General features: G+C 47.8%; 1 protein-coding gene across 8 annotated transcripts in view; it reads right to left on the bottom strand.

The window, feature by feature from the left end:
* Window positions 1-23702, bottom strand: part of LOC149353062 (GTPase-activating Rap/Ran-GAP domain-like protein 3) — an 829394-nt gene that overhangs the window by 73425 nt on the left and 732267 nt on the right. For all 8 annotated transcript variants that reach the window (XM_089582257.1, XM_089582254.1, XM_089582252.1 and 5 more), the window contains one exon: window positions 1981-2061. In XM_089582257.1, coding sequence (XP_089438383.1) covers window positions 1981-2061 — 81 coding nt within the window. The remainder of the gene's footprint in view (window positions 1-1980; window positions 2062-23702) is intronic.

Raw genomic sequence — 23702 nt, 5'->3', positions numbered from 1 at the left:
CCGAGTTTATAGCGGATTCCACGCTCCACACGTTCGGTTTGTGTATGAGGAGGAAATTTCAAGTTTCAGGAAAGGCCTCCACATCAGAGAAAAAACAAAAATAAATCTCTTTTTTTTTTCGCTCGCTTAGAGTGGCCGGGTCCCTGCATTTTAACAGGCCCCATGGAATCAATGGCCAGCGAAGCATCAAACGGTTCCGTCTATAAGCTCGAAGCTGTGGTTGAATCGTCCTGTGCACGAAGTATGGGAAAGGTACGAAATCAACTGAGGCCCTCCATTTTTATAGCAGGCCGTTCTGCTGATATGACCGAACTACACACCCAGATACCTTGGTTCCTTTCAAAGTCCACGCTGCCATGCTTATACCACCTCTTGGTTTTGCAAAACAACCTGCAGGCTCTTGGGGCTGTCAGCGGAGACGAACACTTCCGTCGGGTAGTCACCTAGAGACTTTGAGCTCAATTTTTTTGACGCTAAAGATGCACAAGAGAAGCGACGGCGCCCGCTGACTTCCCTCCGCTGTAACCGTGCTAGAACCGCCCCAGCCAGTGTAGCACCGAAAAAATGTTATATTTCGCATGGATGTACTGGGCCATAGTGACCTTGGCCTCAAGTCTTCTTGCGACAAGCCATCGCGACGCTCCGTTCCCGTGCTTAGCGGAATAAAAGCGTCTGTTTTCAGGCCGCATCTATTTCCGGCACAATCTGACACCCCGACACGCGGAGCTGCCGCGGAAGCATGAAACAAACTCACGACGCTTTCCAGGGGACGGCGTTAAATATAGAGCAGGGAGTAGCGCTTGTTCTGGAGCCTGGGCTTCCAAACTGGATATTGTGAACGGCATACTGAAACATTAAGGATACTGGCACCGGCGCATAAAACACACTGCGCGACAATCTTCGCGATACAGGCCTCTTTCTCAAAATGAAAACGTGATGCGCTGACGCCGGAGGAAAGCTCGGCTTACGTGAACTTCCACAAGGCCTACTTTCTAGCAAATATTTGTCTTATCAACGAGCCCCGCAAAACACAAAACACACATTGCACTCTTTCTTGGTTCTGCGATACAAAATAATGAAAGTCAAATAATGAGAACCATACAGCCCGCAGAGCTTTATAAGGCAAAGGATAGAACTACCCACCTATTCAGATGGTTAATTTGAATTCCCTCACTACCACGCCACAGTATTCAGATGAGACACTGAGAGCACGTTGCGGTTTGTCCGCATCTGTGAGAAATGCCTTTTAACTGCGAACACATGGAGCCAACATGCCTTCGGAAGAGGGCCAACAAGAAAGCTAACAAAGAAAAAACCGCTTCCATGTTAATTTTAAAGGTTTTGAATACAGATCTCGCAGACAACTGTGTTGAAATGCTTACGAGCAAAACAAAGAATTTCGCTACTAATTAACTCGAAGATGCGTTAGTTACAGGAGTTGAATAGTTGAGCGCAAAAGTTCGATATTAACAAAATCGACTCGTACGTGGAGACACTACATGGTGTACATTTTCGTTAGTTAAGAATGCGTTAGTTAATCTTTAGTCTAGAAAATTAACCAAAGCTCAGTCCCTTCAAAAATAAGGCACAAATTTTGTTCGTAATCCCCCCAGCAATTAGCACAGGAAGTTGTAGGTATTCCGATTATTCTTTCACAAAAGCTGTCAGCACGGCAAATCTGGGGGAGATAGGTTGACGACCTCAAAGCAGTTTAACCTGCGACACAAGTTTCACAGATCCCAAGGCGACAGAAAAAGATGTTTTCTACCGGCTGATGCACATAAACTCTTCGCTGTGGCCCTGTTTCTCGAATAAGAGTTTATTAATTCAATGACCATCAATTTTTAATAAGTTCACTTTGTGAAACACGTATTTCGACGGTACACTGTACATTTCACTATACCTTACAACACTACACAAAAAAGAGAGCTACTCGTAGAGACTTGTCACACATATAAAGAAAAGAAAATCAATCCATACCTCTTCCTTGTCGGATCGCTCTCCAGTCTCGACTCGGAATCGTCGAACGATGTTTTCCGAGTCGCCATCACATGAAGCCAGCTGGAAAATGGAAACGGAGGAAAAGAAACATAAAAAAACTTTAGTGTGCTTAAATGCTGCTTTTTTTACATTTGCAAATACCCGTGGGATCCTACGCACCTGCCCCAGCAGCTAGAATTTTTTCTGCGGCTGTAATTACAGGAGAAGCAACCATACTCCAGAGCGGCTGCATTATGCCTCCCTTTATAATCGAAACTGGAAGGTACGCATCACGATTAGATGCCGCAGGCCACAGTTATCCGCTCAGTATAGGAACGCTTGGTCTGTATTTCGGTTATAAGCACACAGTACATGACGCGTAAACGTTACATATACAGTCGAGCCCACTTATAACGGCCGCAGTTACAGCAGACGCTACAGCGACGAGGGTCTCCAAGCATCCGTGATTCCCCCTCCTCCCTTTGTACGAAAATACCAAGGCGACACAAAAAGCAAAAAAAAAAAAAGGCGGGATGTATGGAGTGCCGATGAAACTTTTTACCAGATACGGTCGTTAGAAACACACGTCTTGAAAGGCGAAGCATAGCGCTGGTTAAAATGGCAGTAAGCTTCGTGTTACCGTTTTTCTGTGCACGAGCATGAACGGAAGCGACCAGCGGCTCCGTTTGTTCTCGAGCAGACTCGCAAGGCGCTGTGCTTTGGAAGCTACGTTCTCATGCGCTAGAGGCACGACACAAAGGCCTGAATGATGCGTGGCTTTTTTTTTTTATTATTATTCGACGAGTGTGCCACTGGGCTTAAGTGTAGAGGGGGCATGGGGATGACTGACGACTTTTTCGCCTATAGTCGGATACAACTAAAGAATGAAGCGGCTTTCCCCTTCCAGCCAATGGAGTCGGCTGATTCTCATGAGCTTGTAACGTGACAATGCAGCGAGTGACAGATGAACGGGGATAGCCCCCTTCCGGTAGTGTCACGCCGCTCCCTGCATTGTCACACTAGCAGGCTCATGAGGATCGGCCGACGCCATTGGCTGGAAGTGTGTCCTTAGACGGGGAAAAGCCGTTTCGTTCTTGAGTTTTATCCGACTGTAGTTGCTTGTAGAGTTGTTAGAATTGTAGAGTGCGACCATGACATGGCGAAAAAAAAATAGGAAGGTCCTGCTCGTGTTCGACTACCGTGTGGCGCATCACTCGCTGCCCTCTCTGACTGCGGTGACCACGCACTTCAGCCATTGAACGTGAAGAGCAAAGCCAACCACTTAACCAATTATATAACTTCTAATCTCTCTTGAAAACTACATGGTGAATTCATTGCCAGCAATGCAAACCGCATGTTGGGTTATTTTCGTCGAAATGTTTACCTTTCTTCTAGTTCCCTGAAATTACTTCTTTATAAAATACTTGTTCGGCCTAAATTCGAATCATCTGTCTGGGGCCCTGGCCTTGAATCACTAGCATCTCCCCCTGACTCATCCAAATCGAGCGTCGCGTTTTATACATTCCTGTTATCACCGTCCCTCTAGTGCTACCGCTATGAAAAGTACCTTATCACTTCCACTGCTTTCACATCGCAAATTAATGTCTCGCTTGTGCCTATTTCATAATATCTACAATAACAATCATGTCGTAAAGAGCCGGCTACTAACTCCATCTACATATGTTTCAGTCCATATTGATCATCACCATAAAGTAGGTGTTCCTTCATGTCGTACTAAACATTGCTTTTATTCATTTATCCGCAGCACTTCTGCGAGTTGAAACCACCTACCCAGTTATGTAGCCGACATTACTGACTAATACTTTTAAGACTACCGTATGTAATCTCTCTTTATAAATTCTGCTGTTTTCCTTGCATTTGTTCTCGCTGGCACTTTTTATTTCGCCTCGAAAGTTTTTTTTTTTTCCCCCCTTGTCAGCCGTTACTGATTTTTTTTTTCTTTTTCTCTTTTCTTTCGCCGCCTTATACCAGTTATTGTTCTTCTTGCTGCACCGTATGTTACCAAATGTATGTCCTCCCACTCCCCTCTGTAATGCATTCGGGCCCTGAGAGTAAATGAACAAATAAATAAATAAGTACGATTCAAGAACTCAATGTGTCATATATCGACGGCGCGTGACCAGTGCATACTCATAGCGGTTCCCCCACCGGGTGCCGTGATGTCTCAGCTCAGATCTCTGTGTTCCTCGCCGTGGAATGATAAGGTCGCATGGATGGAACTGACAGCGCAGTTCATCAAGAATCGATTCCTAAAGCAGAGTCTATGGGTCCAGGAACGATGTAGGACGCTGTCGAACGCCAACGCTATCGTATGCAGGCGGATTTGTAGCAACGCGTCGTCGATGCGCAAATGGCCCGACGTGATGTCGCCTGGGATGTCATCGTCGGTGCGGATGATGACGTCGACATCAGAGAGCCATGCACTGACGATAAATAATAGCACGCGAGCACTCTCACAATGCCTGGATGCTTCCCTACCCTGAATGCTTAAACCACGGTTAGTTATACGGAGTCTCTAAGGCAGCTTGTTGGTAGCAATGCTAGTGGCAAGGAGAATGAGACCACGCTAGAGAGCTTGGTAAGCGCTGTAATAAGGCCTAGTTTTAATAAGTAAACGTACATTACTGACCAGCACTGTCCAAATTATTGTTTTTGTACGAACCTCGGATAAAACGAACGCAATCCGCACGACCGTCAGGTTTGTTATAAGTGGATTCAAATGCATATACTCAGTACCGTTTAAAACGTCATTTAAGATCTGCTGGTTGTACGTAGTCGGCTCTAATGAGCTTGAAGGACGAAAACTGCTCGGAACTTATTCCCGTGTCGCAAAATGTAGTTATTAGGCGTGGCACAAAATCGATAGTGTGTCTGAAGCCGCTAAAGAGAGGAAAGAAAGTTTGGTTATGGAAAAGATTTCGACAGTTTTAGGAAACAGAAGACGTAAATTTCGAAGTTCGTCAGCAGGCTGAAATAACGAGTTCAAAAGCAACAGCACGCTCGAAACAGACACTAAAGTTGCTCAGGATGAGAAACTCTGCGAAGTAAAAAAAAAAAAAAAAACAGACAAGCAAAACGTCAGGAGTTCTTTTTTGGTTAAGCAATAGCGAGAATACTGCCTGAAAACTAGTTTCGCTATCCAAGACACTCAGAATTCAGGAGGTGAAAAATGCAACGACGCAATCACATTCGAAGGGCCCTAGAAACAAAGTATTTTTTTCAGACGCGAGTTAAGTAGATAGAATGAACGCCAGTAAAGAAAAAAAAAGGGGGGGAGGGGAAGAACTGTCTAGATGGAGACAGACAGCAGATTGAAAAAAATATACTTATATATGCAGTACCCGCCCCAAGGCAAGCATTTGTAAAGAGAGAGCGAAGAGCAATGCGGGGAGCGAAGTGAAATGTGTCGTCCGCGATGAACAACTTCTGTTTCGATCGTTGTCGAACGAGAATGAACCGCAGATGGTCAAGTCTTTTTGTCCGTGTGCTCAAGGAATATTCGTTGGTGGGCGATAAAAGAAAAGAGAATATCGCCGCGGAGAGCGATGAAGCAGGGCCCGTATCGCGGGCGCTTCCCCTATATTCAAACTGTCTGGCGCGGCGGAGCTATTCATTCGGCCGTCCTGCGGGGGGCCGACCTCGGAGTGGGAGCACGGATATCGAGCCGCGGGGGAGCGCAGTCATGATTTCTCCCGGGATGGCCGACAACTGGGCGCGAAGAAGAAGAGAGGCGCTGCTGCCACAGTCGATAGGCGAATTCACGGGCGCGCATGCCCACATTCGGGCCAACTCGAACCGACAAAGGCGCACCAAGGCGCGCCTGCCGCCGGCGCGGGAGAATGGGCCGCCGATATGACGGCGGCGGCGACCGGGGCTTGCGCTCCACTGAGCCGCGGGACGCCGATAAGCGGCGGCGACGTTGGAAGAAGGCGCTCGCTGAGAGAACGGCGCATCAACGTCAAAAAGAAAGAAAAACGAAAAAAAAAAACAAGGCAGGCCTCGCGGTTAGGGGCGCGTGGGCCGGGGCAAAAAGTCCATCTGAAGAGGCAGCCGATACAAATGGCTCTTTTCTCTTCCTTTACCGACTTCTCGCTTCCAAGGTCGGTCGGATCGCGCAGATACTTTCGCCGATGGATTCCCCGCATTGCGCATAGACACCTGCCACGACTTACGCGTACGTGTGCCGGCCCACAAACCGAATCACGTCCCGAGAGCTTTACGGCGCGAGAAGGAACGAAATTAATGCAGTATCGATATAAGGGCTGCCCCCCCCCCCCCCCCCCCCCCCCCCCCCCGAGGTATCTTGTTAAGTTTTCGAAAGGAAAATTTTCTACCAGTGTCCGCAGTTCCTTCGCGCTCTACGAGTGGTAGCGCTATCACCCGCATGCGGCCAGTGCTTGTACCTCGCGCTCAGTGGCCGCCCCGTACAGGCCGCGTTCCTGATCCGCCCCTATCCGGAATCTCGCGGGCGGCCGCTGTCGCCATACTTTGCAATAAAACAGACAATAGATGGCATGCTCTTATGCCGTTTCCCAATCCGAAGCGGTCCCAGCTGATGCACACAGCGTAAGCCCAGCTGCGCAACCTGCGATTCTGGGAGCGAGCCAGAGTCCGGCACTCGTACGCGTTTAAGCGCTCACCGGAGCAGCCGTTTGTATGACAGATTTGCGCGATTGCGTCGTAAATAGCAGCGTAGCGAGCCTTAACGACCGCCTGTGTCTTTCGGCTAAGCGAAATATCGTTCTTGCGCTGAAGGAAGGTTCGCACGGTCGGATCGATTATGGCAATGCGAAGAACAGAACATTCGACATTCAACGGGAGAAGAAGCAGGCCAGGACGCATGGATGCGCAGCTAGTCGTAAGGCGCCTGACTTGGAGAGTTTACGACAGTTTGCTGCTTATGCCGTTTTTTTTTCTACCCAAGGACCACGCTCGGATTTAGCCGTGACGGACTAAGTAACACCGTTTGCTGCACCTTAGTTTTGCGCCCGCAAAGTTACTAGAAAAGAAAACAAAAACGCTTTTCAGGTGTCATGAATCCTGCTCTTCAAGCAAAAGGCTTCTCCGTGAGCAATAAAGAAGCGGGCAAAAACCGAACGCAGTGTTAGTGTTCGGGGGGTGGTGCATAAAATAAACACCCACAGCAATACAAAACTCTGGACCAGTTCCTTGATGGCTTCAAAGGAAAGCCAGGACGAAAAGGAGCGCGAACAAAAGCGAGGGAACGAGGGCCAGGACTGACGCGTGTTTGTCTTGGAAATTTCCAAGGGGCAAAGTGCTGGCTGCCTTGTTTGCGGTTTTCACGCTCTTGGGCTGCTTGCTTTTCGCCCAGCATAGAAAGCGGCGCGTGTGAGCAGCCCTTTTCGTCGGACATGAAAGCTTGCTTAGCTTGCTTAGCTTGTTTAGCTTGCGCGACTCTGCCATTTATGCTGTTTTCGAATTCGGCGAACCCCGAAAAGCCCCAATCCCTTTTCAGCAAGCAGCATCGAAGTTTATGCTGCTTCTTTCTCTGTTTCATTGCATATCTTATTCTCTTACCCTGGAATTCTGAATGCAAACGCTCTCAGTTCGCGAGAAGAATCTTTGGCGTGTATGCACAGAGAGGAGCACGCAAATTTACTTGCTTTGAGCGCATAAATTCTTTGGTTGGATGGTTCAGAGTCCCGTCTCAAGTAGGGAACTAATGTTGTCAATAACGAACGGCTCAATGATATTCAAGGGCGATAGGCCTCGGTCTGCAATGCTGATGAACTGGAAAGATATGGGCAGCGCTCGTATCCGCGCGAAACATGAAAACTTTACAAACATCTTCGTGAAAGGTGCGCAGTTATGAAAAAAGCATCTTCCAGGACGCAGTCACTAATAAAAACAAAAAAAAACGCTTTAACTTTAGTTTATTCCGAATTATTACGAAGGTCGTGATTAACAATTACTTGAAAATTATGTGCGGACGAAAGACGAGTTCTTAAAGAAAACCTACTGCGAAAGGTATTTCAGTAAGACATTGCTACGTTAGCCAGGTTACGATTTCCAAGACGAATCGCAGTTCATTTAGCTTTCCACTGTCATCTCGCTAGTTCTAAACTTGGTATCCACGGGTGGTTCACGTGAATAGCACTGTTAGCTGCTGATTTCCTCTGTTTTTGTTGCTAGTTAAAACCGAGGCCTATGGTGTTACGTTTCCGGGGTGTAACAATACACCTCAGCGGTGACCTAGTGGTTCGAGCACCCGCCTCCCATACTGCGGGTACTGGTTTCGATGCCCAGTGACGCCTGGTAGCCATCGGTTTTTCAGTGAGACATTGCTACGTTAGCCGTTACGATTTGCAAGACGAATCGCAGTCAATTTAGCTTTCCATTGTCATCTAGCAAGTTCTAAACTTGGTATCCATGGGTGGTTCACGTGAATAGCCCTGTTAGCTGCTGATTTCCTCTGTTTTTGTTGCTAGTTAAAACTGAGGCCTATGGTGTTACATTTTCGGGGTGTAACAATACACCTCAGTGGTGACCTAGTGGTTCGAGCACCCGCCTCGCATACTGCGGGTACTGGTTTCGATGCCCAGTGACGCCTGGTAGCCATCGGTTTTTCAGTGAGACATTGCTACGTTAGCCGTTACGATTTTCAAGACGAATCGCAGTTAATTTAGCTTTCCACTGTCATCTAGCCAGTTCTAAACTTGGTATCCACGGGTGGTTCACGTGAATAGCCCTGTTAGCTGCTGATTTCCTCTGTTTTTGTTGCTAGTTAACATTGAGGCCTATGGTGTTACATTTTCGGGGTGTAACAATACACCTCAGCGGTGACCTAGTGGTTCGAGCACCCGCCTCGCATACTGCGGGTACTGGTTTCGATGCCCAGTGACGCCTGGTAGCCATCGGTTTTATAAGCAGGCACAAGCTTTCCCCCGGCCTGGTGCTAGGCTTTACCTGTGTTAATTACTTCGGAAAAGGTTCTCTGGCCAAACACCGCCCTTCTTCCGGTTACAAAAATGTCCGCAAATGCACTCTACCGCATTTAGAGCTTCGATTCACCAACGACCTATCGAATAGTGCTTTGAATAGAGCTTAACGAAAGAACGTAACCGAGGAGCTCTTAACCCTTTAAGCCGAGTGTTGTCCAGGCGCAACACCTGCATATTTCTTTTCTGGCATGCTACGCTAGTTTTGCTCTTTCTGATGTCATCTGCTGAGTTGTGTGAATGTTATTTGCACTTCAGAACAGAAAAAATGTGGTAGGGCTTTAGCATAGTTTAATCGAGTAGACGTGCGAATTCATCTGTTAAGCCTGGTTGGCTCATGGTATTGCTTCGCTGGGTCGTCGGCACATCTGGCGACGATATTGGACTCAGGTTAAGCTCTGATCGAGATTAAGATGATCTGATCTGTTTGCGCCGCAGATGGAAGTTGATGAAGAGGATGATGTGCAATGCACAGCGCGAGAGTGTGTTGCAGTTTCACACGAGGCGTGATCGGCGTGAGCGCTCGCGTGCAGTGCTCAGCTGTTCGCGCCGCCGCGGGTCTGAAACCCAGTCGCGGCAATATCTATTTTATTTCTCTAGGGGCTGTTGCTATGCTAGTTTTGGCCAAGGTCACCCGCAAGGTCACCCTCCCATTGGCTACAGCTGGCGCGAGGCTGCTCCGAACTTACCCGAGTTACTCCGAGGCTTCACACAAGATTCCTGGTTTGGGACCGCGCTAAATAGTGCTTTCGCACTGAAACAGATGGCTGCTCTCACTTTTTTTTTTGTTCAGAAGGCGCACTGAGTGACGCCAGTTGACCAGCCGGCGCATGTTGACGACAGAGATGAGGGATGAGTAACTGCTGGCATTACAGCAGTATATTTTACAGCCGCAAATACCTTATTTGAGTAAGTTCAAAAGAGAACAAATACGCTGAATATCGCTCCTGCATAGCCTTACAATGGCTCCTGAACATGAGATTAAGGATAAAAAAAGAGAAACTCCTCAGGAAAAGCTAATTTTTCCGGAGGTCATATTTATGTTGTCTCATGCACTGCACATTACTCCCCAAGTTTGCAGCAAGGTGAAATTTTGGGCATCAAAGGGTTCATATTTTCAGAGGCGCAGCCCATTGTAAGTAAAGCCTGCTGTTCAGAGAACTATTGCCCCGTGCCTGCACATGCCAAACTAAAATGTCAGGTTCCGAAGCGGCGCGATCCAGTACTGAGGGGGGTAATATGGAGCGAAACGTACTACGTGTCACAGTTGCCGAGGCAGCGCCAGGCCGCTGCGCAGTGTACTGGCGCACAAAAAAAAAAGGAAGGAAAAAACCAGCCGCAGCGCTTGCGAAGTTGCACAAGTAAACGGCATGCTTCACCCTGTCTTCGTTCGCTGATGATGGGACGGCTGCTGCTGCCGACGCTTTGCGCGCGAGCATTCGCGTTTCAGAGACAGGCGGGTCAAGGCAAGGGCAACGGTACACGCGACATCTTTGCGCCGTTTCAAACGCGCAATAATCCGACACGCGCTCCATTTGCTCGGGGTGAATCACTGGGGCGACCGGAGCGCGCCTGTTACCGTCGCCGCAACCGCGCAGCACGAGCGGACATAAAAGAAGATCGGCCGTAATGACCGCCGCAGCAGACACGAGACGCAGCCGGAAAGAGCCTGGTGCGGACATTTTGCGGCCCATTGTTTGGGCCAGAACAATTGATCGTTCGCGGTCGCAGCTCTTCTGGGCGGCGTTGCTGTTCTCCGGCCTGCCCAAAGTTCACCTCACAGCTCCGCTGACCCCACAGCGATTAGGGAGCGCTTCGTGACGCTGAGGGGGCCCCGGAGCCAATCTGGGTCGCGTTTCCTTAAGCCGAGGTCAGGCCGACAAGCTCGTTTCGTTCTTCCCCGCCCCTACTTCGGTTTTTGTACTCCATTTTTTTCCCACCCTTTCTCAACTACTCCCCGTCCGTACGCGCATTGTTTGTCGTGTAACGCACCGCGAGAAGCCATGTCAAGGGCCCCGTGTCAAGTGCACTCGGCTGCCGATTAACCGCGCTGTCGTGAGCGCTGCCGCGTATGCGGGCGCTGCTTCGAGCAGCGAGTCAGTGCTGCGGCGCGTGGCTATGGTTGTCTATCAGACCTGCACGTCACGCAAACCACGAGGAAAACATACACGCGCGTAGTTAACACGACGCCCCATTGTATACACAAGAGGGAGGAAGGCCTCGGGCAACGCAGCACGACATGGTTCGGGCGCCAGTGCCCTCCGCATAGTTCCTCCGATCGAATGAAGCGACCGTAATGCGGATTACCTGTGGTTAATCACGGACGATTCGCCCGAAGCGATGCACGCCGTCAGGGCCCGCAATAGCGCGAGCTTTGGCGTGGCCCTGCCTAAGGCACCAAGGTGCCAGGTGCCCGCTATTCGTTTGGTTACATTGCTACACAGCGGTCACGGCACTCTGATACGCAGGCACACTAAAAAGCAAATTGTATATTGGATGAACTGTGTCCTAAAAAAATGAGCGTTTGTCAGCGTTCTATTTAAAAGAGATTGAGAACTTTACTGATAACGCGCTTACATCGTCGTGAGAAGTTCAGAGCATCGCATAACTGAATGCGCGTGGTTGCGATCTTTCGCGAACAGCCTATAGTCTCCGCTAGGAAGCATACGCACGGTAACTCGCCTCTCGTACATGGCGGGCAGAGAACAAAATCTGCATGCCGGTGGCGATGAACGGAGGAAAAAACAGAAAAACATAAGGAAGCAAATCCGCAAATTTGCTGTAGAAGTAGGAGACTCAAGGCTTTACCAAGAGAGTGTTCTGCTCGTACATTTCTTTATATAGTTTGAAGGCATACATGAACACATTGATGCTGCGATGGTACGGCGATCTGTGAAGGAGATTAGTACCATAAATAGTAACTGTGTCAGATTGTACATGAAAGGTGTCAATTAACTGCTTCAAGCTTTGAGCATTTTGGCATGCCAGCGCGATACCGCAATCTTGGCACTATACCGCTCTCCTGCAACAAATGTAACTATAGTTTTTGAAAAAAAAAAAAAACTCGCTATCGAGTACGGTGAGTACCAGCGAGCGGAAAGTACTGCATCTACGAAAACTGACCATGCAATTACTTCAACTGCACGAGCATGAAGCTACTCTCACCTTTTCTATCTTCGTCTACGTCGTCGACCTAAACAAAACGAAGGATGCCTTTACGGCGACGCATCGCTTACACCACCAACAGGTAGCTTGATCGAGTAGGCGTTATCAGCGCCCGTCTCTTTCGAATCTGCACGAAATACAAGCTGTCAACTCGTCCCGCGAGGAATCTATCGAGTGTCCAAGTTTGTCGGCCAGGTTTCGCCCAAGTGAACCACTAATCGCTATTGCTGTGAAGTGGTGCCCTTGTCGTGCCGCGGGTCGCTTTTATACTTGCTCATAATCATCCCATTTCTAACACTAACGGACGGGACTGCACGTTCTCGCGCCTTGAACATGACTTTCCGGTGCGCTTAACAACAACAATGTCACACTGAAAGACCAGGGCGAATAAAACGAGAACGCACGCGCACACTGCACAGCGCTTGCCACGACTTCTTTAGGCGCGGATTTTATTGTTACCAAAATACGTTTCATCTACGTTAATAGTATTTGATGTGTACTGCGTTTCTGAAAAGCACCATACGCAAACACAGGTGTAGAAACGGTTTCCTTCTGCCGGAGGTTTAACACAATGAACTATCTTAATATGTACTGGCTGGCTTGTTGGTTACACATATTGACGACTACAGCGCGGTCGGAACACGGACAAGAAAGATTGACACAAGCACAGGCGCTGACTGACAACATCGCTTATTGCCTTGAACTTACTTATATAGGCCCAGTCTCGTGACAACACAGGAAAACAACAACTCACGGGACTGCTGTGTTGTCACGAGACTGGGCCTATATAAGTAAGTTCAAGGCAATAAGCGATGTTGTCAGTCAGCGCCTGTGTTTGTGTCAATCTTTCTTGTCCGTGTTCCGACCGCGCTGTAGTCGTCAACAAGAACTATACCCGAACTTTGTTGTCAAACCCGCGAAGAGCGCTAGCATATACTCGCGTCACTGGCGCTAGTACATTGTACCGCAATCGATCTGCAGCTGCTCTAAATCTGATACTTGACTACACCGCTCCACTCCGCACCGTCACTGTACTTACGCTCAACACAAAAAATTCAGGCTAGGAAGGAATGAAAGACAAGTCCATATTTGGAGACAGAATTTGAAACTCAATGAAGGCATTTTTGGAGACGCTCTAAGCTATGAAGAGCTGCTAACGTGCGATATGGCTATGTCACAGAATACGAGGTCTGTTAGAAAAATATCCGACTTTATTTTTTTTTGCGAATACCTGATGGATATGAAACAAGCGCGCCTGCATCACGTGACCTTGAACCTTCTTGCGCATGCACTATTTTTTTTTCCCCGCCTGCCGATAGCGTCAGTCGCTGGGACGCAGCGTTTGAGTGAGGCAGTGCGCAGTGTTCTCGTCGGTTTTTTATTGCAAGGAAACCGGCGGAGTGACAGGAGCAGCGCTACTGCATCAAATTTTGCCATAAACTGGGCAACAGCCAAGTGGAAACCATTCGGAATATTCAGGCGGCTTTCGGTGACGATGCTATGAGCAGCACACGGATTAAGCAGTGGTACAATTCCTTTAAAGATGGCCGCACATTGGTGGAGAGAGAGCCACGCTCCAATCGGCCATCAACATGCCGAAATGACCAGGTCATTGCCGAACTGAACGCTGTGGTGATGCGGGACCGTCGCGTGACTATCCGAGAAATTGAGGAAGAGGTGGACATGAGCAATTTTTCCGCACATTCCATTATCACCGAAGATTTGGCCATGGAGAGAGTTGCGGCGAAATTCGTGCCGAAGCTGCTCACGGTGGAGCAAAAGCAGCTTCGTGTTGAAGTCTCACAGGACATGCTGGATTCCGCAAACAGTGACCCCGACTTCATCAACATCATAATAACTGGTGACGAGTCTTGGGTGTACAGGTACGACCCGGAAACCAGATCCCAGTCGTCACAGTGGAAGCATTCCACGTCACCAAGACTTCAGAAGGCCCGCCAAGTGCGCAGCAATGTGAAAGTGATGCAGACTGCTTTCTGATGCAGATGCAGACACCCTCTGTGTGGCAGACCACGAGTACGCACTCCACAGGGTCAAGCAATGGCCAAAGAGTGCTACAGGGATGTCCTTTGTTGCCTACGTGATGCTGTGCGGCGCAAGAACCCGGAGTTGCGGTCAACAGGAAATTGGCGCATCCATCACGACAATGCTCCTGCACATGCCTCGCACTTGATTCAGACTTTTTTGGTGAAAAACCAGACTCCTGTAGTTCAACAGACTCCTTACTCTCCTGATATGGCCCCTGCGATTTCTGGCTGTTCCCAAAATCAAAAGGCCATTGAAAGGAGCGCGATTTCAGACAAGGAAGAACATTATGGCTGCAACGACAGCTGAGCTAAACTCCATTCCGAAAGGGGCCTTTTCGGAATACTTCCCAAAATGGGAGCACCGCTGGGAGAAATGTGTGGAGTCCCAAGTAGACTACTTTGAAGGTGACTAGGTTTGGAACGTTCCAGTTATGCAAGTTTTTTTTCTACGGCCAAAGGTCGGATACTTTTCTAACAGACCTCGTATTGTTACGTAAAAGCGTACGCGTTCAAAAGCGACAAGCAGGGACTACAGGGCGAATCCTCCCCAGTCACGGACTCACCTCGGCTAAAAATGACAGAGTGATATTAACGTGACTAACACAGCTCTAACATGGCAGCTGAAGAATACTACGCGTAACTAAAACGATAAACCTAAAGAAGCAATATTAATCGTATATAGAAAACGTGCACCCTCTTCATATTCAGGCGGCTGTGTTAAAGCTGTGGCATAAGGGCATACCAACCCTCACTACAATTTATAGCACTTGTGCAATATACTTTATAGCGTTCCTTCGTGAGCTTCAGTATAAGAGCCCACGAGAGACCTGCAAAACGGCCCCCAAAACAAACCGCATGCCATTGTGCTGATATTATCACGCAGAGGGCGCTCCATGGAAATCTAAAAAAAGAAGTTCAGGAGGGATAAATATAAAGGCGGAAGTCGTGTAGAGAAGAACTTCCGCAATTCAAATGACGTCTTCCGAATCACTTTCACTAAAGCTACCTTACATTGCCGACAACCTAGTATATTCGTCACTTAGTGCACCGCTCACTGATTTCCACTGCGACATGGCATGCTGAGCTCTGAGCCTGCTTCCGCTAAAAAAAAAAAAAAAAAAAAAAAGTGAAGAAAGAAAATTAGGTTACGGGAATGGTGCGCAAAAGATGACAACATTAATTCACCAACAGGGCTATTCCGCAGCGGCACTTGATGTTAGGCTCTCTATCATTCACGGAACAAAAAATAAACTCAGAAGTGCATCCACTCCACTGCCTTTTTTTTTTTTTTTGCCCCACTCGCAGCAGAGGAGGAAGAAAAAAATGCGGCAGGCGAGGAAAGAAGGGACAAAATGAACGCCTCCCCGATGTTGGCACAGCGGCTCGCTCAAAACTTGAATAATGAAGAGCGAGGCACGCAATACCGTGTGCCGCTCCCGTCGCACGGCCAACCTGCAATCAGCAACCATTTATTCAACGCCCCGAGCGCGGCCCTGTGTCTTCTTTAGGCGTCCAGCTTTTCGGCGCGCCTGTGGAAGGGCAACCGACGCAGCGGCTGAGGCTCGCGCTCCGGCGACTCCATTTCGCCGAAATTTTTGTTTCCTCCTTCCTGACTCGGCAGGCCTAGGGACGACGCTTCTCACAGCTGACGAAGGTAGATTTAAGCTAATAAAATTTCACAGTCCGAGGGTCATCTCATGCTTTCAGCACGTGAAGATGAATACACGATGAGAGGCGAGGCACAGCGGAAGGCGAAAGGGCGCATTCAGGAAAGCAGTCAGTGCGTGCGGAGACGCGACAGACAGCGGCAAATTTGAACGGATCGAGAAACGGCGTGTTCAACGCAGAAACTAAAGGTACAAAAAGGAAACACAGATACACACACTCAAACCATCCGCCAGTTCCAAGATCCTCGTGCAAAATATATACGAGGACGCTTTTTTTTTTTTTTCCCCGGGGCTGCGAGTTGTTGAAACTTTCAAAAGCACAAATTAAGGGGCCCGAATTTGAGATGAAGGCCGAAGGGAGTCACGAAGTTGCAGCTAAAAAATTCAAGCCTAGAAATCGCTAGGAAGGCGAAGGAGGAACAATCATCGGAGGAACTCGGCGCTGGTAACTGAAAGGGGACGCAGGCGCCCGGAGTCGTCGCTGCTGCTGCTTTCGGCCAGAGAACAAAGCGACAAGTCGGCGGCTGTCGCGGCGCTCTCAAGCGAGAAGGGCGCTAGCAGCGGATCGGCTGCAAAACAGTCATTAGTTTTTTAACGAGGAAAAGCGCCGACGGCTCATTTTAAATTTACCACAGACGCTATCAACGCGGCGCACACGGTGCACAGCCGACGCGCGCGAGCGCTGCAGAGGCGTCCTCCCGCAGTTGCGAAAGCAAGTTTTTCTTTCCACCAGTTGATAATTGGGTTTCAGTTCGACGTGAGTGGCACATGTTATATGCATCTATCTTCTTTCTTTTTTTAAGGTAAGGCGCGCTAGCGAGAAACGTATTAATTTAGGAATTTGCGACAGCGGCAGTCGGCCGAGAGCTCGACGCGCAAAGCTCGCGGGTCGTGGTGATGGCTCGGTTTTTGTGCGGGCTTGCGCGGCAACTGCGACTGTCAAATGCACGGGATGGCGCTTTGGAAAATACACAGCGAGAGAGAATGAGCGCTCTTTGAGTGGCGGACTACAATAGTAATGCTTTACGCTCGTGGTCAATGCGAAGGAGAGCAATTTTCGATTGCCATAAGGGCGGAAAGATGCTAGAGGTTAATAACAGCACGCAGCCAACGTGCGCGCCACCGACTCGAGTTTCGAAACCCGCAATCAGGCTTCACCGCGCAGCTCAGCTGCGATGTGGCAAGGCCTCCCCGAGTTGGAAGCCCGCCGAGGACGGCGTGCGCTGTTGCAGCGACGCCAAAGTGCCGACATAAAGCGGTCCTGTCAGTGAGCCCGCCAGTGCGCGCTTCGCAAACGGCTTCCACCGCCACACGGCGCTAATTAATCTAAATTAATCTAATTTTGAAAAGGCCTCCCTCTATGCACGATTTAGAAGCTCAGAGGCAGGTTTCCCAAGGGCCTTTAGCCCTTGGGAAACCTGCCTCTGAGCTTCTAAATCGTGCATAGAGGGAGGCCTTTTCAAAATTAGATTAATTTTTCGCCGTGATTAGGAAAATATAATAGTTTAAGAACTTACTCGAAAATATACATTTTAAATGTCAAAGCTTACTATACAGGGTGTTTCAACTAAGACTGTACACAATTGTTTAAAGTAGGTTTTTTTTTAGTTATAAGAGAGCGTTTATCGGCATAGCATTGTCAGCGGTGTAGTACATCAGAATACACCTTAGACGGGCAAACAGCAGGCTCGTTAACTAATATTTAATAGTTAACTTTTTAGCTATTACTGTTAGGCTCTTTACTTATTGAGAGACGTGTAGCCCACCGTAAGCAATATCCATGCCATGTTTTAGAATTTCGAAAACGTGATTACCCTCGGCGCTGTGGCCCATCAACTTCTGCCTACATCGCGCCAAACTACGTGCGCTGTCTATAAGCTTGCAGGCAAAGCAACCTCTCCAGTGCGCGTAACTCGTCAAATAGCCAAAATTTGCTGGGCCACAGCGCCGAGGGTAACTGCGTGGTTCGAAATTATAAATACTGATATGAATATTACTTACGGCGGCCTACACGCCTCTCAATAATGAAGGAGCCCAACAGTAATAGTTAAAAACCTAACTATTCAATATTAGTTAACCAGCCGTCTTCTGATGTATTCTGTATTCTGATGTATGACACCACTGATAATGCTATGCCGAAAATACGCTCTCCTAACTTAAAAATACTTTTTTTTTAATCTGTAGTTTTAGGTGAAACGGCCTGTATATAGCGGCGGTGGAGTGGGGAGAAATACAGGCGCTGATCAAACTTGCAGACTTGCAGGAAAGGTCACCGTTAACTTCTGAACGGTGCCTCTGACGTTCACGTAGATATTGAGTAATACTATCTGCTAAAACCAAACCGTTATTCTAGCTTGAGTGCAGTATACAGATTGTGCACTTACAGATTTTGAGTAGTAGTTTCCACAGCAGGCTCTAAGAACGTAAGTACGCGCAGTTTCCTGTTGTCTGTATATGGCGGTAGTGTAAAGAGGCGAAACTGTACTCGCAAATAGTTACTCGGCTAAACGACAAAAACCTGCTCGATGACAACCAGCATGGTTTTAGGCGAAAGAAGTTTTGTCAGACATAGTTATTCGACCTCGTATCAGATATTCACGAACAATTATATGAATTAACATATGCTGACGCCATATTTATTTTCAAAAGCTTGTGAATGGGTTCCTCAGAAAAGACTAATGAAGGATGGTAACAACTTTTAGTTACACCGCGACATCAGCCGCCGGCTTGAAGAATTCTCAAGTAATAGCTCCCAAAACGTCAGAATCAAAGAGTACACATCTAACAGTCCGCGCGTCATATCGGAAGTACCACAGGGGTTTGACTCGGGGCCTTTACTTTCCCTAATTTATATTACTGATATTCTGTTTAACACATCTGCTAAGGTACATCCTTTGTGGAAGTAAAGAGCCCAAGAGGATTTCTTCTAAGCCACATAATGGGGTTGTTGTAGCATTCCAGGGAGTCCTAACTATCGGAGGGGTAAGGACGGGAGTTTCTTCCACTTCCAAGCGGTTTGGAGCCGTCGATGCAGAGCCAGCCACACAGCAGAACTGAGAATGAAACCCCTTGGGCTACAAACTTTCGACCGCACCTACCCTTACACCACGCTTTTGAAAAAGACTTCGCTGATGACGCCGCGCTCTCTATCGCCCCTTCTAATCTGTACAAAATTAGCGACAAAGTGATTGAAAGAGCGGAGTGTTCTAAACATGTGAGCGTTCATTTCACTTTTCATTTAAGATACAACGCTCACACTGATTACGTCACAAACAAATCGTTTAAGATACTAGGTCTCATCAAACGCCATTTATACCTTGCTAACTCCAAGACGAAGCTTCACGCGTACATTTCTCTCAAAGTTACCATAGAATATGACTACGCAATATGAAATTCAAGCAGGATTACATTAACTTTTTCGAGATCTAAGCTGCCTGGATTGACAAGGACACAAAACCTTGGTAGAATCGCGCTTAACCGTTCATTTTTTGTTTTCGCCAACTGTGTCTTTGTGAATCCAAGCAGCGTAGATCTCGTAAAAATGTAAAAATGAAGTTCTAACTAGCCCAATTACAAGCACATCATACACAAGTTAATAGCGTTGAGTCTATGCAAAATAAAGAAGCCAGATTCGCCCTTTCATCATACTCATCGCATCAAAGTGTGTCGTTACAGAAGAAAATTCTCTACATTCCAGACCCTATCACTCGGTGCCAGTTCAGTCTTTTCTCTTTTTTTTTTAATTCGTTAAAATATGGGGACTCTACATTTCCCGCATCTAGTATCTCTCCTGCTAATCAGATCTCGGCCCGTACTGGTCATTCCAGCAAAGTGCAATCCATCTTCACGCGGAAGCTAAGATAATAAACTTCACATTTTTTTGTGTGTATGTGTGTGTGAATACGGTGCTATTTACTCAACATTTGTATACAGTATACTTTTCCAGTGTATTCGGGAACTAATACTTGTATAGATTATACAGTGTGTCTTTTACTTTTCTCATCTCTTCTGTGTATAACGCGCTCTTAGGCGTTCAGGGCATTTAAATGCACAGATAGAAGTGGCTGACTACACGGCATCTAACTAGTCGATTACAACATATGTATCGCTCTGCAGGCAGGCGGTGTCGGCAAACGCGGCTTAGGCATTACAGACCATCGAGTGCCCTGATATTTTAATCTAGTAGGCCAGCATTTCATGAATTATCCCGCAAAACCTAAGACGCTTTCAAAGCTTCGCCAGTAATAACTGTGATGCTAGGAGCAGTTGGCAGGCTTCGGCCTGCAAAGATATATGAACTTCGATTAAATTATTACTGCACTCAGAAGAGAAAAGTGGCGACGAGAGCCAACTTAGTGCGATAAGTCGTCGAAGTCACAAGTACACGACTAAGGGCAGCGAAATCAATAAATGGTAAATTTCAACAGGCAAACTGGACCGCCATTTGTCGATGGGAATCTCTTCCGGTTAACCTCCCTACCTTTCCTATTATTCCTCCTCCTCTGCAACATGCAAGTGAGGTCGCACAGGCCTATAGGAGCTAGATATTTAGCTATACTCTTGGCATCAAAACACTGTGAACTTTCGTTCAGTTCTAACGAAGATGTGAATATAACTGGCCCAAATGAACATTGTCCTCCAGGCCGTCCAATCGACTCTGACTGCCACTAGAGAAGGACAAGACTCCAGTTAGTTTAAAAACAATCGCAGTTTGTTAGCGAACAGTTAATGTATATATTCACCGAGTTGCGGCCTCTCGAATAGATTGAGGTTTCTTCGTTGTTCTCGTTGGCGCTGTTCCTACAAATAACGAAGAGAGAGATAGAGAGAAGAATAGAATAAAAGAAGCAGCTCGCATTCTTTCAGAGCGGCGAATCTGCCAGGTGCGTGAGCGCGATAGTGAGTCCCCCCTTCCCCCGGAGCTCTGGTGGACAGTACGCTCAGCAAAGAAATGGCCTCCTAAAGAGAATGCCAGCGGAGGGAGCATCGTCTAGAAGTCGCAAAGCAGCGCTGAAGCGTCACAATGGACCCCCAGGCGTCTATGCAATTTCTCATTACGCCCTTAATTAGGCGCCTTTTTGCGTGTTTTCACAGGCCCCACAGGCGCGGCATCACATTGGCGTCAGTTACAAAATGCGCTGTTTACTCGCCTTCGTCAAGAGCGCCCAAGGAGGCGGCTTCTGCTCGCGTGAAGCACGTTGAGTGTAGAGATTGTACAACTGCACCGTCTATGTGAGCAGCAACATTGCGTAGTGCTGTACTGTCAGGTGTCGAAGATTAACTCGTAAGTGCGGCCAGCCAGCGGCTTAAAGAAAGAAACTTGGAACAGGCAAGCCTGTCAAGGCTTACCTCGCCCTCAGTTTCACCATTTCAATAAAAAAAAAAATTTTTAAGTCTAAAACTAGCCGGCATTGTTCTCGTTTAATTGCAAATGTTACGACTCTGATGCTGCTATAGATTCACTTCCATAGAAAGCTGGAAATATTTAAATATTATTGAAATTACGCAGACCGTCAGTTTCGTCAGTTTTTACAATCCCCCTAATAGTATTTCTCATGGTAAATGGTACTAGTTTTGTCATTTATATCACTCTATGATTTTTGTTTTGTGTTGTTCTGTACACTTTTAGGTGTGTAAACCTTTTTCATTCAAATAAGTTTTTGCATTCTTTCTTGTATCTCACTTTCTGCTCTTTACTGATGACAACATCTTTGTAATTTTTGCATCTGCTGCCTCTATATTCATTTTTACAATTGTTCTCACAGGAGGTCCCGTCCACAGTCTCTGACTTTGGGACCTCCTTCTGTATTCCAGTGTTTTTTTATTCTTGTACCATAAACGTGCAATAAACGAACCTTGAACCTTGAACCTTGAACCGTTGCCTAAACTTGGAGAAGTGTCGGCCTGACTGTCTACTCATGTAAAGCTACTGATCACACGAAACGCGATAACCGCAGAGAACTGGAAAATCCTCCTGGACACGACGACCACAGCGTTTTTGCGTCCAGATTCATTTTTTTTTTTCGTCTGATAGGTGTTTACCGCGCGAAACACACACGAAGCGCGCGAAGTGACATACAGTTGACGTTTATGGTACTCGTAGTTCCAATGAAGATTTGCTGAGCTTAATCAAGTTTGACGAATTTCGACAAAATTCGAGCACAAGTCACGAGATAAAGGTTACATAAAGCACGCTCGAATGGAAACACGCAGACCGCTGTCCACAGCGCACTCTTTCTTCGCTGGGCAACAACGATCATCAAAGTTCTTTTTCCCACCGATAAAGCACATTTACGCCCGAGAGACGGAGCCCGACCGGCAGGCAGACACTGTCACCGGAGGCCATGGGACGGGAAATTGACGGAGGCGTCCTATAGGTACCTCAATGAATTATGAATGGTACCTCCATGAACGGTACCTCAAGACGCGCCGTGTATAGTGAACACGACGAGCGAGGGCGTCCATGCAGCGTGCGGCCCGGTTCTTCGGCTGTCCCGGAAACCCTAGGAAGGGGTCGATTATGTAAAAAAGCGACGACTTCGCTCGCTCATTCTTGCACGTTGCCTCGCCGTTCGAGCTTCTGTCGCAAATCGCGGAGAGTATATGCTTGGAGTCGGACATTCGAGTGCCCACGGGGCCAGTTCATTTCCTGCCGCATTACTCTGCCCAGAAAAAGGCGGCAAACGACAATATAACGCACGTTCTCGAGAAAACGAGGGCCAGCGTCTCCTCGATTTGCTGCGGCGCCAGGGCGCGGTAGCCGGACCTATAGAACTGAGTTCGCGTCTCCTGGCCTGCTCTCGACCTAGAGCAGACGCCGTGCTATTGCGAATTTCGTTACGCGCGACGCATCTTAAAATTTACGACCTGCAAAGAGCTCTGCGGTAATCGAACATAACGTGCTGAACAAACGGAAATTTCGGTTTGTGCCCACACGCATCCATTGGCTTCCTTCTCTCTTTTTCAGAACATTATACATGTGCGAGAACATTGCACGGTGACGGCCCTTTTCGCCAGTGCAATCGAAAGTGCCGCACATACATCTCAAGTGCCGGCACGATGCTCTTTCTTCAACTGGATGGCTACAATGTTACTAGGACAGCGACCATTAAGTTTGAACAACAGCACACAACCGCCAGTTTGGCGACAAAACATTGAAAAGAGAATCATTCCATTGGTTCAAAATAACAGAAGCACAAGAAAAGAAACAAAAAGGAACACTCCCGGTGGTGTTTGGAAGATGAATCGCTCTTTTTGTGCCAAAGTATTTACCGGCAAGAAACAACAACCTCCGTGGCACGAGAAAAGGGAATCGCAGGCATAAGCATTTAAGCCGTGAGTTATTTCCTTTTTCACCCTTGGCATTTCTCTAAAGCGCTCACTCGATTCGGTATCGTTCGTGGGCTCAGCGCACAGGAAACTGCGCCGGCGCTCAAGGAAATTGCCTCGCCAATCTTTGGGGAAACTGCGTGCATTGTTAGAATGGCTCGAAGGAGACCCACGGGCAGCGGCCGAAGGGAGATGGAGGCGAGCGGGGGAAGCGAAGGCTCCTGCCGAGAAAACCCAGAGCCAAAACAACACTGCGCTGCCAGGGAGAGTCCGAAGGGAGGCGGGGGCGGTCGACGCAAGAACAAGCTTGAGCTTGCGATGGAAGAAAAAAGTATAAAGAAAGCAGCATAAGTTAGCGCAAACTGGGGCGGCGAATTTTATCTCTAATGGGAACGTCGCTTTGAAAAGCGTAATCTCATGGGCGAGGAACAAGTCACAAAGGAAGCGTAGGAAAAAAAAAAAAGAACGCTGTTTTAGCGTCATTAACGATCCGCTCGGGTCCTGATATTCCCGCTCGTCTATTTATTTGCATCTTG

This window comes from Amblyomma mixtum, chromosome 3 (genome assembly GCF_055824585.1).
Source record: "Amblyomma mixtum isolate Tamu chromosome 3, ASM5582458v1, whole genome shotgun sequence".
Lineage (NCBI taxonomy): Eukaryota > Metazoa > Arthropoda > Arachnida > Ixodida > Ixodidae > Amblyomma > Amblyomma mixtum.
The sequence above is the reverse complement of the archived record's forward strand: the minus strand, read 5'-3'. Positions and strand labels throughout refer to the sequence as shown.